Genomic DNA, 19,963 nt, shown 5'->3' on the forward strand with positions numbered 1-19,963 from the left:
CATGATTTCGATAGTTTGGAATGCTTCACTTCATGGCTGCAGGTTGGGGTCTAATTAAAAGTATATTTATATACAACATTTTGGTCCAGTTACTCTATCCACCAGTGGGGTATAGAAAGACCAAGGTCTTTTAATTTCAATCCCTCATTGTGGAACCTTGGGAATTTGTATGGGGCTGACCTACAATCGTGATAATTCATGTTCAACACTTGATACTGGAACTAGGTTCTGGATGTAGTGCAGTTCCCCCATTTGTGTACCTTCCTTATTTTGGTAAATCCATGATCTGTGCAGATGCTTTCTGTATGGAAAATGCTTTCACTGGCCTTTCTACCTTTTAAGTGTGGGATTCTAGCTATAAGTGCGCCAGAGGTAAGAATGTTTTAGAAGTTAACATTTTCCTAAATTGAAAAACGAATTTCCAATAATACTGACACTCTCCCACTCTTCCTACCTACAGAGAGGTGGTGTTAGTATCAGTCTTTAAAAAGGGATAAAATTTTCTGAATGACTTGTCTGTATACAGTACCAGGGTAAAGGGAACATTGACATAGGTGGAGGTATCACAAAATGGATAATTGAGTGAGTTTATAAAAGACTGGAGCAAGGGAAAAAAAATTACACCCATTCTCAGATGGACAAATAAAACCCAGGAGGTTGAGTGATACATATAGGTTTCAGTGGGGATAGTATTATTGTAAATATATTTTAAGTTTTGGAAAATGTTAACTTTTGGTGAATTATATTAATGTATTATTGTTTAATGATATAGCATCTAACTATAAAGTACATATTGAGGTGAAAAATTTCATGTTAATGGTGTAATGTTCACAACAGATTAGGAAGTATTATTGTAAACAATAAAAATGTTTATATGACTAAACAGATAATTACAAAAGTTCAAAGATAATTGAAGGAAGAAGGATTACTTAAGTTAGTTAACCCAATAAGCTTAGTATAACATACACAAGTTCATATTCATATTTCCACATGCTAAGTATATGTGCTATACCTTTTGATATAGTATGTGTATCTTCACAAAATTTGGTATACTTTTAGTAAAGATAGCATGTTTTTTGTACACAAAAAATCATATATTATAATTAAGTGTTTATAATAAAGATTTTTTGTGTGAAAATATTGAATATATTTTGTCACAAGACTGAGTGCAAAGTGATTTTCTTGTTAGGATTAAAAACTATTCTTCTTCCCAAAATTCTCAAATATTATTTAGATAATCTCTTAAACCATGTAAATGCATTTCAAAAGTTTGCTTTCAGTAAGAATATATTTTGTTTATTTTTTTTCCCCTAACGATGTGAGGTCTGTCAATTTGACCAACCATGTTACCACCATAAAATAAATCAGGAAATAAATGTAAATTGTGTTTTTTCATTCTAGAATGACTACAGATTATAACACAAAAATACAAATGCTTAGCCTAAATAACTTAAGTCTTTAAAATGTTATACATTTAATTATTTATATATATATATTTATTATGTTTATCATATTGTCCTTTCAGTTGTACCTGGTTAACATAACATAATTTACATTGATTTGATGTACATGTACTCATGCTATCATGCCCAATAATATAAAACTGACCTTTGGTCTTTATAAAGTGACCCTAACATTGACTGTGTTTTAGTTGAATAGTATTTTGTAGTATGTCGTCACATTTGGTGATTATACATTACACGCGTATTATTACAAAACTTATTTTTCTTAAAATATAGAACAATAAATAAAAAAGCAAAAATTATCTCTTCTAGCTATAACCTTTGAACTCAATTGCTAAGCGTTTTAAAATTTTGCATATGGAGGATATAAAACAAAATATGTTTTTAGATTTTATATATACATTTGAGCAATTCCAAAATCATAAATTACTATATCAGTACCACAGAATTCCACTAATTTATCATGCTTAGTAACTAAGATGAATTTAGGTCTAAAAAAACTTGAAATTTTGAGGAGACTAAGGACATAGCGTACCTTGAAATTTTGGTTTGAAAGAACAAGTTAGCCTTTTAACAGATTGAAATGGCTGAGAGAAGGGAGATTCTGAGCTGTTGCTTTATTTTTCGTGTCATATAATGAAGTAAGTATAAATGAGGGACTGCTTCCAAACATGAAAAGAAATGAATGGAACCACTGTGTTTGATTCAGTACGTAGCCATATATCGGCAAAAGTAAAAGATATGATGTTCTTATTTTATATTCTAGCTTGTCAGTATTGGTAATTTGTTCCTAATTCATATGAAATTATAGACTTGACATCAAAATCATCTAATTTGAACTAGTTCTACATTCAACATACCATGTGACTCACAAAATTAGATATTTAAAAGAGCATACCTAAATATAAAATTTTGTGAGTCACAAAGGTAAAATTAATAAATGATGTATGATACTAAAATTTGAATTATAGTCTACAGTTTTGCACTATGCTTACTGACATAAGTTCATAAAATAGTAGTTCAATAACATTTTGAATGCAAGTCAACAAACAGGATGACATGACCTTTGATCCCTAACCTGTCACAATGGGATTTATGGAGATAAAATCTGAAGATTTTTGATAGTGAAAAGAAAATCCAAAATATGTATAAATATTATTGTAATATAAAAATATTGGAGATATAAGTTGAATGGATATACAAAATTTATTGAATATGTTATATATTATTAATTTGGTTGGAGTTCAATAATTGCATCTGGATATTTGAATGGTAATGGTTTTAATTTGAATGATAACATTGCATATGTAACACTCGTATATACCTAGTACTTTTATGAGAATGACTGATGAGGTTGTACTCTGTTTTAGCCATACAGAGGAACACACGAACCTGAGAGTGCACAAGACAGTACTCAGACCTCTCTGGGAGTGTCAGATGAAGAAGGTGATGCTCCGTGGGAAATGAGAAAAGCTCCTCCTGGTCTACAACGAAGTGTTTGTAGTGAGTTATATCGTGCCACTCGGGAGACGACAGAGATGCTCTCAGCAGCATTAAATGTCATTACTAATCACCAGTCTCATCAGAGCATGTATGAGATTCAGAAGGACAGTGATCGTTTTTCATCCAGCATTGAAATTTTGAATGGTAATTCTGTTGAGAACAAGGAAAATGCAGTGAGTGTTTTTCTTAGTTTTTATTCTATAACATTTAGTACACTGTTGTAACTGTATGAAAATTTTCAGTTTATCAGTAAACATTACAAGGCTTTTACACAGAAGATATCTGATTTTGTAACTATTTTAAGACTTTTCAAAACAATGTTTTTCCTGACTATCCAACATGGTAAGTAGTATTGATTATGAGATGACAGATTTGTTTATGCATCAGAAAGTTGTTTCATTTCACATATAAAATTTTTATAACCTCCAGATAATTATCAAACATTTTTTTCAGAACAAAAAATAGCAATATTTTCTGCTATTTTGACTGTTCTATCTCTATATGGGTTTGTTTGATTTTAGTGACCTTGTAACTACCATAAAAAAATTGGGAAATAGATTATGCTTTTTTTTGTTCTAGAATGACAACAGATTATAACACTAAACCACTAATGTTTAGTCTGAATAACTTAAATCTCATAAAACTATATGTTTATTGTATTTATTATTTTTATTTTATTATCCCTTCAGCTCTGTTTGACTAACATTACAGAAGTTACAGTGATGTGGCACACACACTCATTCCATATCCAGTTGTATACAACTGGCTTTTTTCTAGTATATTTTGTAAAATATCCACATTTTGGTTGCAATGTGTTACTTGTGTATCTATATGTTATTACTATTTATAATTAAGTTCTTATAATTTCAGTTATTTTTTTTAATATAGAAGAGTGTTTAAAGATGTCTGGAAAACGATTATTTCTTCTACTTAAGAAATTTGTACTCATTTGCTGTTTACTACAGTTGGTTAAGCCTTGTTAAATTTCACATGTTGAAGATTTCAGATATTTCCATTTTGAAATGACAGAAGTTCATAAACTACTATATTAATGCCACAGGTTTCCACTATAATTTATCAGGCTTAGTAACAAAGCTGTATTTGGGTCTAAAATAATATTTGGAATAACATTTCCAACTACCCCTTCCTTCTTAAGACACAAAACAAATAATATTTAGAACTTTCTAATTCCAAAAGCCTGAGAAAATCATGTGTGTGAAATTCTGTTGGTTATAAAACTATAAGAGAGCAAGGTGGACGTACGTGAAGAAGTATATCCAAAAATGGAAGAAGTAGGTGGAGCCACTTTATTTAATTCACTAAATATAGTGATATCTCGACAAACAGATAAGATAGGAGATTGTTATTTTATATCTTGTAAATATCAGCAGTCTGAGTTTTTTATTTCTAAGAAAATGTAGACTTTGTATTTGGACAATACAAATATCTAATTTGAATCAAAACTACATTCAACATACCATGTTACACACAAAAATCGATGTTTACTGTTTTCAATATTTACTTCTAGGTAAAGAAATTAATTAATGTGTAATACTAAGATTTGAATTACGATCTACTTTGATGTCAAACGTATTGAGATAAATTCATAAAATAGTAGTTCAATAACATTTTGAATGCAAGTCAAAAAATGTGATGACATGACCTTTGACTCCTAACCATAGGAAGACCCATAGTGAGAGGGCTAAATTGACAGTGCTGTAAACTCTGTGAATAAATATGCATTATTAATGTATCTTTTTGTGTAACAGACAATTATTCCTACAGTATTGATTCAACAAATCTGTTTAAAGTTTTTGAGCATGATCCATAAGTTCAGAAAGCAGGGGAGTATCAATGGGGTATAGTCCTCTTTTAACACTGAGAGGGAGCTTTTTTATTAACAAAACCTGTTATGTATGATTGAAAATTGTTGTAACTATGCATTTTCATCTTTGTATCATCTTTTGACAAGTTGCCCCTGTAAAGGCAGAAAATTTCTTTTCACAATCATAACAATAATAATTCCAAAAGGAGACTAGAAGTTGACAACTGTGACAAAGGTTTTGATTTTCTTTTAATGATTATTCAAAAAAATGTTAATTGAATTAAATCAAAAGAAAATTTCAAATCTCAACATTGAAGTAATGATTTTGTTTTGAGAAAAATTTGTGGGGATACATCATGCATAATGTTTCAAAAGTTTGTTGCACATTTTTTATGACTAGAACATTATGTGTCGTGTGATGGATATGTGAGAAATAATTCAAATATTTACTGGGGACATTTGATTTTTATTAATCTTTTATTGAAGGTTTTGAAATATATTTGATTTTCTAAGTAGTACAAATAGTGTAATGTTTTGAGTTATAGAACTTTTTTATGCTTCAAAATAACTTTGTGAGATTGCACAATATACTCAGTGTTACGAAAATTCAGCTAATATTATTTTTAGTATTATATGTTCTCGTGCCATGTAACCCAAGTGTTTGCAGTTTTCTGAATTTTGTTGATCAGAGAGAAGACTTATTGTTTTGGAAAATAAAACACTAAAATGTATGAGAAATTTAAATATATATCTGAGTCTAATCTAAACACATTTCTGAGATGTTGAACTGAATTTGAGATTTAAAACATTTGTATTTATTATATCAAGTCATACATGTGAGGGCATCTTTTACGCTTTTCTTCTTTTATTATTATTTTTACACTGTCCAAACAGTTAAAATCTTTATACTCTAAGAAACATCTAATTATTTGTTGAAGTCTATGTATTAACATGTTAAACATAAATGTACAAAGTAGCAAAAGAAAGAATGTTTTACTGATATTAAAAAAAATAAGAAAGGTTAACTGTGGAATGGTTAAATTTAGGTTAGACTTGCCAGAAAGGTTATCTGTGGAATGGTTAAATTTAGGTTAGACTTGCCAGAAAGGTTAACTGTTGAACAGTTAAATTTAGGTTAGACTTGCCAGAAAGGTTATCTGTGGAATGGTTAAATTTAGGTTAGACTTGCCAGAAAGGTTATCTGTGGAATGGTTAAATTTAGGTTAGACTTGCCAGAAAGGTTAACTGTTGAACAGTTAAATTTAGGTTAGACTTGCCAGAAAGGTTAACTGTGGAACGGTTAAATTTAGGTTAGACTTGCCAGAAAGGTTAACTGTGGAACGGTTAAATTTAGGTTAGACTTGCCAGAAAGGTTAACTGTGGAACGGTTAAATTTAGGTTAGACTTGCCAGAAAAGTTAACTGTGGAACTATTAAATTTAGGTTAGACTTGCCAGAAAGGTTAACTGTGGAACGGTTAAATTTAGGTTAAACTTGCCAGAAAGGTTAACTGTGGAGCAGTTAAATTTAGGTTAGACTTGCCAGAAAGGTTAACTGTGGAGCGGTTAAATTTAGGTTAGACTTGCCAGAAAAGTTAACTGTGGAGCGGTTAAATTTAGGTTAGACTTGCCAGAAAAGTTAACTGTGGAGCGGTTAAATTTAGTTTAGACTTGCCAGAAAAGTTAGCTGTGGAACAGTTAAATTTAGTTTAGACTTGCCAGAAAGGTTAACTGTGGAATGGTTAAATTTAGGTTAGACTTGCCAGAAAGGTTAAATTTAGGTTAGATTTGCCAGAAAGGTTAACTGTGGAACAGTTAAATTTAGGTTAGACTTGCCAGAAAGGTTAACTGTGGAACAGTTAAGTTTAGGTTAGACTTGCCAGATTTCCCTTATTTGTCACAAAAAATATAAAACAACTTGTGGTTGACCAGGTTTACTGAACCATTTGTTTTTCCTGCATGATAAGTTTTACTGAGAATCTTTTCAAAGCACATTACTTTGTTAATCTAATCTTTAGTTAATTACTAGTGCTAGAGTAACCTACATTCACAAATTATTGTCTTTTTTTTATTGGCTTTATGTTTCACATTATTAATAATGTATGAAACAGTACATTTAATTTTTTACATTGAAAAGTTTTGATTTCATTACACAGAAATTTTTGCCTGAAATTTTAACGAATTTTATGTTTGAGAGAAGTTAGCCATACCCTGCTCAAGTCTAATGTTTATTGTGTGACTAGAAAATAACTATTTAATTTGTCTTTTCTGTATTGTCCACAACTTAGAATACAGTTACTATTAATAAAATCAAAATTATTCTTGAGTCAATTGATTTTAAAGTTAATATTTCCAGTTCAAAAGAGAAAAATGAATCTTGCTGAAACTTAATCTTCTCAGCAGAAAATATATTATTGGGGAATTATGCGTCTTTTGAAAAAGTCACAGAATTTATATTCTATAACTTTTTATTATATAGTGCAGATTCCATGTCCACGTTGGAAATAACCCTGATGGTTGCTTGGACAAACGTAGTTCTTTGCAGGAAATAACTGAGAAGGAAGATGTTGAGACTGATAGGTGGAGTGAAGCTAGTAGTGGAAGTAGCGAAAGTATTGAACAAAATGGAGAAATCCTAAACATGCCAGTTGGTGAAAACAACTATGGATCTCTGTTTGTAAATGATACCATTGTGAGTGAAATATCCTCAGCTCCTCTGACGGACTATGCCAGAAAGAACGTAAAACCTTCTCTGGTGATTCTTCCATCCTTGTCACAGTTCTCTACAGTTACTTCAACTTCTCTTCCTACCATCAATAACTTGAGTTTAGATTTAAATTTGGAGTCTTTGACAAGATATCAAGCTAAACCAAAAGCAATGTACACGTTTCTTTGTGCACAGGTAAGATATCACATTAAACTGAATCTCTTTGTCAGTAATTATCTCTCAATCAAAGACTTATTAAAAAATACCACCAGATTTAATAAAATAACTCATTATGATTTCTCACTTTTGTTTTTGGTTTAATAGTTCTTTCATTCTCTGAAGTGATGGTAATCAGATAAGTTTGTTGTTTTTAAAATATCTTTTTTCTTGAATATTGAAAATATATATGTTACAAAGAATTTGATCAAGCCATATATATATATATCACACAGTTGTAAGACAGATAAATAAAAACATGGTTTTTACCTGCAACTATAAATCCAGAAAAAAGAGAAATAATATTCTATAATCTTTGCAATGTTAAAGCCTAATTAATTGGAATTAGTATGTGACTTTATTAATTGAAATATTGTAATTTAGTAGAATTTTAGAACAGTTTCAGAGAAAATATCTCTCCCGATTTAAGAAAAGTTTTGTATATTTGTGTTTTAGGCTTATAAGCTTGAAATAAGTATGTTTTAATTGTTAAAAAAGGCTACTCACCCAGTATGTTTTAATTATTAAAAAAGGCAATTCACCCAGTATGTTTTAATTCTCAGAAAAGGCTACTAACCCAGCATGTTTTAATTGTCAAAAAAGGCTACTAACCCAGCATGTTTTAATTGTCAAAAAAGGCTACTAACCCAGTATGTTTTAATTGTCAAAAAGGCTACTAACCCAGTATGTTTTAATTGTTAAAAAGGCTACTAACCCAGCATGTTTTAATTGTTAATAAAGGCTACTCACCCAGTATGTTTTAATTGTTAAAAAAGGCTATTCACCCAGTATGTTTTAATTGTTAAAAAAGGCTATTCACCCAGTATGTTTTAATTGTTAAAAAAGGCTATTCACCCAGTATGTTTTAATTGTTAAAAAAGGCTACTAACTCAGCATGTTTTAATTGTCAAAAAAGGCTACTTACCCAGCATGTTTTCATTGTCAAAAAGGACTACTAACCCAGTATATTTTAATTGTCAAAAAAGGCTACTAACCCAGTATGTTTTAATTGTCAAAAAAGGCTACTAACCCAGCATGTTTTAATTGTCAAAAAAGGCTACTAACCCAGCATGTTTTAATTGTCAAAAAAGGCTACTAACCCAGCATGTTTTAATTGTCAAAAAAGGCTACTAACCCAGTATGTTTTAATTGCTAAAAAGGCTATTAACCCAGCATGTTTTAATTGTTAATAAAGGCTATTCACCCAGTATGTTTTAATTGTTAAAAAAGGCTACTAACCCAGTATGTTTTAATTGTTAAAAAAGGCTACTAACTCAGCATGTTTTAATTGTCAAAAAAGGCTACTAACCGAACATGTTTTAATTGTCAAAAAAGGCTACTAACCGAACATGTTTTAATTGTCAAAAAGGACTACTAACCCAGTATGTTTTAATTGTCAAAAAAGGCTACTAACCCAGTATGTTTTAATTGTCAAAAAAGGCTACTAACCCAGTATGTTTTAATTGTCAAAAAAGGCTACTAACCCAGTATGTTTTAATTGTCAAAAAAGGCTACTAACCCAGCATGTTTTAATTGTAAAAAAAGGCTACTAACCCAGCATGTTTTAATTGTCAAAAAAGGCTACTAACCCAGTATGTTTTAATTGCTAAAAAGGCTATTAACCCAGCATGTTTTAATTGTCAAAAAAGGCTACTAACCCAGCATGTTTTAATTGTCAAAAAAGGCTACTAACCCAGCATGTTTTAATTGTCAAAAAAGGCTACTAACCCAGCATGTTTTAATTGTCAAAAAAGGCTACTAACCCAGTATGTTTTAATTGCTAAAAAGGCTATTAACCCAGCATGTTTTAATTGTTAATAAAGGCTATTCACCCAGTATGTTTTAATTGTTAAAAAAGGCTACTAACCCAGTATGTTTTAATTGTTAAAAAAGGCTACTAACTCAGCATGTTTTAATTGTCAAAAAAGGCTACTAACCGAACATGTTTTAATTGTCAAAAAGGACTACTAACCCAGTATGTTTTAATTGTCAAAAAAGGCTACTAACCCAGTATGTTTTAATTGTCAAAAAAGGCTACTAACCCAGTATGTTTTAATTGTCAAAAAAGGCTACTAACCCAGTATGTTTTAATTGTCAAAAAAGGCTACTAACCCAGCATGTTTTAATTGTAAAAAAAGGCTACTAACCCAGCATGTTTTAATTGTCAAAAAAGGCTACTAACCCAGTATGTTTTAATTGCTAAAAAGGCTATTAACCCAGCATGTTTTAATTGCTAAAAAGGCTATTAACCCAGCATGTTTTAATTGTTAATAAAGGCTATTCACCCAGCATGTTTTAATTGTTAATAAAGGCTATTCACCCAGTATGTTTTAATTGTTAATAAAGGCTATTCACCCAGTATGTTTTAATTGTCAAAAAAGGCTACTAACCCAGTATGTTTTAATTGTAAAAAAAGGCTACTAACCCAGCATGTTTTAATTGTTAATAAAGGCTATTCACCCAGTATGTTTTAATTGTTAAAAAAGGACTACTAACCCAGTATGTTTTAATTGTTAGAAAAGGCTACTAACCCAGTATGTTTTAATTGTTAGAAAAGGCTACTAACTCAGCATGTTTTAATTGTCAAAAAAGGCTACTAACCGAGCATGTTTTCATTGTCAAAAAGGACTACTAACCCAGTATATTTTAATTGTCAAAAAAGGCGATTCACCCAGTATGTTTTCATTGTCAAAAAGGACTACTAACCCAGTATGTTTTAATTGTCAAAAAAGGCTACTAACCCAGCATGTTTTATTTGTCAAAAAAGGCTACTAACCCAGCATGTTTTAATTGTCAAAAAAGGCTACTAACCCAGTATGTTTTAATTGTCAAAAAAGGCTACTAACCCAGCATGTTTTAATTGTAAAAAAAGGCTACTAACCCAGCATGTTTTAATTGTCAAAAAAGGCTACTAACCCAGTATGTTTTAATTGCTAAAAAGGCTATTAACCCAGCATGTTTTAATTGCTAAAAAGGCTATTAACCCAGCATGTTTTAATTGTTAATAAAGGCTATTCACCCAGCATGTTTTAATTGTTAATAAAGGCTATTCACCCAGTATGTTTTAATTGTTAATAAAGGCTATTCACCCAGTATGTTTTAATTGTCAAAAAAGGCTACTAACCCAGTATGTTTTAATTGTAAAAAAAGGCTACTAACCCAGCATGTTTTAATTGTTAATAAAGGCTATTCACCCAGTATGTTTTAATTGTTAAAAAAGGACTACTAACCCAGTATGTTTTAATTGTTAGAAAAGGCTACTAACCCAGTATGTTTTAATTGTTAGAAAAGGCTACTAACTCAGCATGTTTTAATTGTCAAAAAAGGCTACTAACCGAGCATGTTTTCATTGTCAAAAAGGACTACTAACCCAGTATATTTTAATTGTCAAAAAAGGCGATTCACCCAGTATGTTTTCATTGTCAAAAAGGACTACTAACCCAGTATGTTTTAATTGTCAAAAAAGGCTACTAACCCAGCATGTTTTATTTGTCAAAAAAGGCTACTAACCCAGCAAGTTTTAATTGTCAAAAAAGGCTACTAACCCAGTATGTTTTAATTGTCAAAAAAGGCTACTAACCCAGTATGTTTTAATTGTCAAAAAAGGCTACTAACCCAGTATGTTTTAATTGTCAAAAAAGGCTACTAACCCAGTATGTTTTAATTGTCAAAAAAGGCTACTCACCCAGCATGTTTTAATTGTCAAAAAAGGCTACTCACCCAGTATGTTTTCATTGTCAAAAAGGACTACTAACCCAGTATATTTTAATTGTCAAAAACGGCTATTCACCCAGCATGTTTTATTTGTAAAAAAAATAAATGTAAATATGTTACATTTATAAGAGAAATGTTTATTACAAAACATTATCACTTGTAGCTGAAAGTGTGAATTATTAATGCTGTAGGTATGATATATTCAATTTTGTTTAGTTATTCCTTTTTTTGTACAAATTTTTAAACTATCCCTTCATAAAAAAACCTGTCTATATGCTGTATTATGACCCGTACTACTGTATAGTACAGTAAATTTATTACTGTAACTGCTATGTTGATATGAAAAAGATTAATAAATTATTTTTAAAAACTCTGTATTTCATTTTTGTAACTTAACTGTGCCGTTCCTCCAACTTTCATTAAATACATAATATTTTATAGTTAGGTACCTTATAAATGGCACATTGTCTCAATATTTTCTTTCTTTAGGAATTTCGGCGTGATGAATATGCTTGGCACTACCGAAATGTACATGGTGACATTCATGGTGGTCTGAATGGATGGTTAGAACAGAGATGCCCTTTAGCTCAGTATGGTTGTATGTTTTCTTGTCGAAGATTCTTCCCTTCTCCTAAAGGATCTATTGTTCTTCATAGTGACATTTTGGAAAGTTTTGGGGTTCAACCACCTTTGTGGAATGATATACATGATGTTACTAATCAAACAGATTGGAAACACACAAGAAGGTCAGATTAGATGTTTATTTATTTATTTTTAATACTGTGATACTATCTAGCAAATTTTTGTTTGTTGGCTTAAAATTAAGCTCCAGCTTTACAATGATTTATCTGTGCTCTGCCCACCATGGGTTTCTAGGCCTAGTTTCTAGCTCTACAAGTCTGCTGTTCCACTATTATTTAATTCTAAATGGCTCGAGTACTGAACCACTTTGTGCTGACAACATTTAAAACAATAATAATTTCCTTGTACGTGTTGTAGATCGCCAGGAAGAACAGAAAAGTTGTCTTTTCAGAGAAGAACTAGCATGGAAGTGATTCCAGAAGCTGTTGATTCTAGTCCACAAAATAGAACATGTGTTGGAAGCCAGAATGGACTGCTCCACATCACCCAGTTACCTTTTGAAGTAAATTTCATAGTTTATTGGATATTTTAGTTATTTGTATATGATTCAGTTTTCAAAAGAATGAAAACTAACTGATACTAGTTACTTGTTATTTTATAATTGTATTTTAATTGAATGTAGATGGACCAATCCAGTATTGGATTGGCTATAATTCTCCAAATTTACTTGTGTTTCTGTATGAAATGTCATGAGCTGTTAGTAAAGACCACACCCTTTTGTATGGAAAGTTACCAAGTAGTTTGTACTAAAGACAAATATCATCATCAGTCTGGCTGGGCTCTAACAATATTATGTTTATTTGCAGAATAAAAACACCTTTACCCATCTTATAGTTTGTATATTGTATGTACATTATCTCTAGAAATTCTGAAATTCTTATTCACAGTCTCTGTTTGATGTCCTTGAATATTATATGTGGTATTTAATCTTTATCAGCATGAAGTGTTGTTAAATCATGTTGTTTAATAATATGAATAACTGATAACTCTGACATGAAATACATGATGTAATGTCAATGGTACTCTATAAAAGGTCATGTCTTATGCACTTTGACCCACACCTGCATATGTAAGGTTAATGATGAAAGGCTTATTTACCCAAAGTAATTTCTTTAGACAATATATTTAAAAACAAAAAAAATTGAATACGAGGTGTCCACTACTCGGGTATTTAGTTTGTCTAAAGGACAACAAGTGTTAAATGTTATGTATTGTAAAATTTAATATTGATACCTTGAGAATAAATGTATATGTTGGTAAAAAGAATCCAGTTGTGACTTGTATTATAAATTTATTAACCCTATCCACCTGGGTATTTCTTACTTGGTATGACATAAAGTTTTAGTGTATTACATTCAAACATTTATTAAACAACTTTTTGTTTATGTTATACTAATTAGAATAACATGAAATATTAGCTTATAATCCATATTTTAATAATGTACAGGTTTTAATTTCACAAGGCAATGTTTGAAAAAAAATCATGAACTTCCCCTAATGTGACCCATTTTATCTTACCAACCCTCAAAAAAGTATGAAACTAAACATCTGTTAATCTCCATAATATCATCATTGGTCAGATAAACCACATTTATTATAATCTTCAATTTTGTTTGGTTGCAGAGCTTGTGAATGGAAACTCAGACTGTACTTGTCGTATCCTTTCTTTTATAATTCGTTAATAGTTTATGTTTAAATATATATTACATATAACTAATAGAAACTCAAGGTTTTCATCTGTCAAGTGACGCGTCGTAACATTGTCACAAACGATGTTCCCATCCCACGATGGCTATCTTAGATGAATTTGTAACAACTGCTGTCAGAGTTTGTAAGCCACAAAATTTTTCATGGGCAAAAGAATTTGTCTGTGTTTTGCATATCATTAGTTCATTTTGTTTAAAGCATTATTTAATTAAACAAAAGTTATTAAATGTAGTGCTATGAGTAGTAGTAAAATTATGGTTCATTCTCTTTGACAATCGAAAGCAAGAGAAGAGAAGATTTTCTAAGTATCTCTTGTTTTCCTTGTTTATGTATAATTATAAAAGCCACTAAATGTAAATATAAGATTATTTTTAGATTAGTTAAAATTATATTAAATAATGAATGATAATAATGATAAAATAAAAATATTTAAAGAGGTGTACATGTGAGCTGCTTGTAGCAATAAAACAAAATGTAATTATAAATAAATGTATACTGTTACAATCGTAGAGGTAATTATGATAAACGAATGTGGTTTTAATTACAATATGAAGTCATCACAGAAAGGTATTTTAAATTTATTTCTATTTTTTTGGTGATTATGAGGTCAATCAGATTTACCAATTTGAGTTTCAGTAGATAAAATAACGTCTTTCACGTTTCACTGAAAAAAAGTTTAAAATATATTTGTGGGAAGTGTTAGGGATTTGACAAAGGAAGCTTGAGATTTTTGATATGAGGAAAATTATTTTTAATTTTAACATCAAAATTACTTTGTACATGGAGTATTCAAAACAAATACTCAATATATTCATGGACAAATTATTGTTTTGTTACAAATACTTCACATAAAATATAATTTTTGTTTGTGTTAAATACTTACACTGCCAAATTTTGTGAAGATATACGTATTATATTAAAAGTTACACGTATTAAATCTAAATGTACTTTAAACAAATACAAAAAGATTATGTGGTCAGTCGTATAGACCCACCATGTGTTGTGAGAGTTAAATGAAACTTTGTCTTTTATTGAACTGTAAACTCTTCTTGAAACTAACTGTAAACTATAATCAAATATTAGTGAGAAGTTGTTGAGGTGTTCAATGTACAGTAACCTTAGTGACACCTTTCTTGAAGATTAACTTGTCAGCGTGTGGCTGTGTTTACTTATGAGTTGTAAATTTTCATTCATCGTACTTTAAAGTGCATCTCATCAGTATAAGTCAGTTGAATAAACTTTTATCAGTTTCAAACTCGTAGATAATAAAATTGTGAGTACCATAAAAAACTGGCATATACATTGAGATATATTACTAATGTTTAGTGAGAAAAACAGCGTGTTAAATGTATTTATATATTATGTGTTTAGATCCAGAAATAGATAAAGGTTGGATAAAAGTTTAGTTTAATACACTGACCTGTAGCTTCCACAGTGTTAGTAAAACCACAAATTAATTCAAAATGTGATCATTTAGTAATTTTATCTTTGGGTTTCCCATTTTGATTGCAAAAAGTAAACAAAAAATAAATTAAATGAAACAGTTAAAGCAAATTATATTATCAGCTGCTGTTTAATAAATTCTGATCAGTTAAGTTTAACTTTTTAGTAACATTCATAGCTTATTTACTGCTAACATTTTTAAACATTTTTAAGCTGATTGACTAATAGAAAGAAGAATTTTCCCTTCGGCTAAAATCTTTAATGAAGGAATGTTTGATCTTAACGACCTAAAATGTTTTCCATCTCATGTAAAAATTTCCTCATATAGAAGAGGTAATTTAAATTTTTTTTTTTTCCAATGTTTGACCTGAAAGACCATAAATTTTGTCCATTCTAATGTTTCCTTAGGAAGAGGAGATAAGTTACCTCATGAGAGAGGAAATTGTAATCTCTTCAGGCCAAATACTTGGCTTCATGTACAATTTCTTTTTGAAGAGGAAAATTTTACTTCAAATGGTGAATTTTTCTCAGTAGTAAACAACATTCCTTTTGCTACAGTACAACCAAAACTATCAGCAAACATGACAATCAGTGAAAAATATTATAGAATGAAAATGATACAAGTTAACACTTTTATGGTGACATCACTCAATTGCAGTGAGTGCTATACAGAGGAATAAATTCAAAATTAGTTGCTTTTGCCACAGTTTTTCAGTATTATTCAACAAACATGCTAATAAGTTGGAAATAGAATTTGTGAGGAAGGTTTGGTCAGAAATGTTTTAGATATAAGGGAACGTTCATCAACCATCTAATAATATAGGTTGGATTTTAAGCTACCAAACCTTATGTGGTATTTTGTTACAGCATTTTATATTAGTTTTTACTAATTGTGTCACTCAGATAAAAATAGTAATAATTTGTCATAAGCTTTATTCATATTCTTACAAATTCCTAATGGAATTTAAGGATAAGCAAGTATAGTGCAGTAGTTAACTGATTTTAGGTCAACTTCTGAATGTATGAATTTATTAGTGAGGATAAGAATTGGTTGTTGATTATTTTAAAGATTTTGAAAATAACATTTTTACCCTAAAATCACTGAATATTGACATGTATTATTCTTGGTTGCTCAGTTTTAGCTGAACACGTTTCTGTGTTAGTTTACCCAATGATCAAATTGTTAGAATTATGTTATCTAAGGATAAATACTGTTAGTTGAATGAAACATTTTGCAAGAACTTTTGATGACTGTTTTCAGGTCCTTCAGCATATTGCAAGGTTCCTCGATAGCTTTAGTCTGTGTAACTTGGCACTTACATCGAAGCTCTTCAGAGACATAGTTAGCTCTTTACTGGATGAGAAAGGATTGGTCATTTTTCAGTGGGAAAGGAGAAAGAGTACTGGAGGGAAATATTCTTGGTGTCAGGCTTACAAGGATGCGATGATGATATATAAATTTTACTGACATGTAAACAGTTGTAATACACGTGCAGTAGGAATCCTCTTCAATTTTCTTTTACAGGATCTATTAATAGTAAGATAAAACACATTATTTTAAGTGGCCCATTTGGAAAAAGAGTACAAAAAGCATTTGTGGACATTGTACTTACTGGAAACCTGTACCAAACAGGTAAAAATTGTTGTAATTTAAATAAATGTATGTTATTGTGATGTAGTATCACATATCACGGTTAAATGTTAGACTACTTCTGTGGCCTAAGAATGATTAACTTGTTTGTAACAAAGAAAAATTATTTATAGCAATTGATTGTATGGATCACTCTGTAGTTCAGAGTATGGTTAACCCTTTCACAACAGGCTCAGTGTAATATACACAAGTTTGTATATACATTTGCAAACGTTAACTATTTACACTGTAACTTTTGATACAGTATGTGTTTCTTCACAAAATTTGATAGACTTTTATTAAAGATTACAATGTTTTTGTACACAAAATTTTGGATTCTTTAATGAAATATATTTACTAAAGATTTGTTTGTGAAAGTATAGTTGTTTTGCTACTAGTGTAAGTGTGAAGTGATTTCATGTTAAGGTTAAATAAACTCTTCTTTGCCCCAAAAATCTCAAATGTTATTTGGGTAATGTCTAAAATTTCTTAAATACATTTCAAACATTTGTTTTTAGTAAGACTTTATATTTTGTTATTTTTCTGTACCCTAACTATGTGGGGTCTAACACTTGACTGACCTCATAACCATCATAAAAAATTAGGAAATAAATATAAATTATGCTTTTTTTATGCTAGAATGACTGTATATTATAGTTTAATTCTCATAGTTATTATAGTTTAATTCTCTTTATATATATTTACTAGTTTTTACATAATTGGCATTGATGAGGTGCATATGTGCTCATGATGCTGTATCCAATATATAAAACTGACCTCTAGTTTTTAAAAAGTGACCCTCATTTGGCTGTGTTTTAGTGGACTAGTATTTTGTAATATATAGTCACGTTTCAGTTATTAATAATTATATATATATGTGTATAAAGGTTATTCCTATTCAAGAATAAGTTATTAAATTTGTTTTTCTTAAAATACCGAACATAAATAAATAAGTAATGCAAACAATTATCTCTTCTAGCTATGACCTTCATACTCAGTTTTTGCTGGACATAGGTTGCTAAGCCTTTTAAAAGTTTGAATGTGGAGAATACCAAACAAAATTTGTTTTAGGTTTTATATATACAATTGAATAACCAGAAATTCATAAATAACTATACTGATACCATAGAACACCACGAATTTATTAAGCTTAGTAACCAAGCTGTATTTATATCTAAATATATATGAAACCTCAAGCAGACTAAAGACACACCCTACCTCATTGAAATATTGGTATGAATGAAATATGTACAATGGCTGAGAAAAACCACTAGGAGGACATTCTAAGCTGTATATTGGTTACTAACATATCTTATATTAAAATAATTTTACATAAGGGACCTTTTCAGAAATAAAAGAGTTGAATGAATCTCCAATGTTTGATTCAGTACATCAGCCATATCTCTGCAAAATAAAAAGATATGTTCTTATTTTATATTCTAGCTTGTTAATATTGGCATTGTTAAGTCCTAATTTGTACAAAACTATAAACATAGTATTTTGATATCACATATTTAATTCTAACCAGTACTGTATACAACATACCAAATAACTCACTAAAAAATCTGTATTTTAGTCTGTTCTTTTAATATTTACTTTTAAATTAAGAAATTAACTCAATATATTATTAAAGTTTGAATTGTAATCTACAATTTGATTACAAACATTTACATAAATTCATGAAATAGTAGTTCAATAAAATTTTGAATGCAAGTCAACAAACATGATGACATGACCTTTGACCTGTGACTCATTGTGAAAGGGTTAATTCAGTACTTGATATTTGTTGACTGGTATTATTTGCTAAAAACTGTATAATTACTTAGTTCAGTAAATATGCTATTATTACTTTTAAAATTAAATTATACAGTTGAATAATTATTTCAACAAGCAGAGTATCATCGAGTATCTAGCCTGCTGGATTCTGGATATGAGGTTCCATGGTACACACCCTTTTTTCATGAAAAACAAAACAAAGGTTGTGTTTTGTACTGTAGGGCCATGAGCATGTCATAAGAGTGACAGTCAAATCCCACTATTCTTTAGAGAAGACTAAGAATTCATCATCACTTCAAAGTTAGGGATGGCTTGTGCAGACAGCCATCAAATAGTTTTGCATGAAATTCAAATGAAAAATATTATATTTCAACACACAACTTGTTCTATTAACAGATATATTAATGCCCTTAAGAGGCTAGAATCTCAACTATAAAGTTCAGAGAACGCAGTCTTCTGTCTAACGAAGAACACTTTATGGATTGTACTTTCTTCCTTTTTTGGTTTGTCTTCTTCCTGCTCTCAGTCCAAAGTTCACTCTCTTCTCCTTCTACAAGATACAGGATGAGTTGGTTTTCTTATAACAAGGGGGAAGTTCTTTCTTAATCCCCATTCATATGAGAGGGGTTCCAACCTCAGTCAGGACCAACATTCTTGTCTTTGTTGTTGGATTTGGAACAAGTTTACACGTCCTTCACCTTTCACATGTTTTGTCTGTTACAAGATGTAGACTTCCTTGGAAACTCTCATTTTCATGCATCAGACTAATTGTGTTCCCTTTGAACAACCTTTGGTTAGTGGAACTTCTCCTTGGATCCCTGGCTTGGAGATTAAACAGAATCCAGACTGAGGTAGAATGGCTGCTAATCCTGCCTTATCCCAATTTATGTTCATTTCCATAAGTTGCTGTGGTTTTTTACCTCAACTCCTGAGAGTTTTCTAGTCTCTAATCAATTGAGGAGTTGTTCTTCTAATCACCTATATTAAGCCTTCAGTGATTCTTTGATCCTTTTCCACCTCCTTCATATCCAACAGATATCTCTGAGCCAGGGGTACAAATTTCTTATCTTTGCACTTTTTTTTAGAACCTGGGTCTTTTCTGAGCCCATTCTCATCACTTGCCTTTCTCCAGTATCCTTTGATCTGATGGTGGTTCAGTTATCTTTCAGCAGTATTCTTATCACATAGTGGTTCCACAGATTTTGCTACTTTCTTTCTTTATGCATGGTTTTGTCCTGTCCATTGTCTCAGCCTAGGGTCTGACTCCACATTTTGCATTCTTCCTTCCCAAGCCATGTAACCTTCTTCCATTTCCTGCTGCTGTTACACCTTCAGTTTT

At 30.4% G+C, this 19,963-nt stretch overlaps 1 protein-coding gene across 1 annotated transcript in view; it reads left to right on the forward strand.

The window, feature by feature from the left end:
• Positions 1 to 16,686, forward strand: part of LOC143250001 (F-box only protein 30-like) — a 30,425-nt gene extending 13,739 nt beyond the window's left edge. The window contains exons 4-8 of the mRNA XM_076500636.1: positions 2,834 to 3,139; positions 7,269 to 7,691; positions 11,916 to 12,172; positions 12,426 to 12,570; positions 16,480 to 16,686. Coding sequence (XP_076356751.1) covers positions 2,834 to 3,139; positions 7,269 to 7,691; positions 11,916 to 12,172; positions 12,426 to 12,570; positions 16,480 to 16,686 — 1,338 coding nt within the window. The remainder of the gene's footprint in view (positions 1 to 2,833; positions 3,140 to 7,268; positions 7,692 to 11,915; positions 12,173 to 12,425; positions 12,571 to 16,479) is intronic.
• The last annotated feature ends 3,277 nt before the right edge of the window (positions 16,687 to 19,963 follow it).

Source organism: Tachypleus tridentatus, chromosome 4 (genome assembly GCF_004210375.1).
Source record: "Tachypleus tridentatus isolate NWPU-2018 chromosome 4, ASM421037v1, whole genome shotgun sequence".
NCBI lineage: Eukaryota > Metazoa > Arthropoda > Merostomata > Xiphosura > Limulidae > Tachypleus > Tachypleus tridentatus.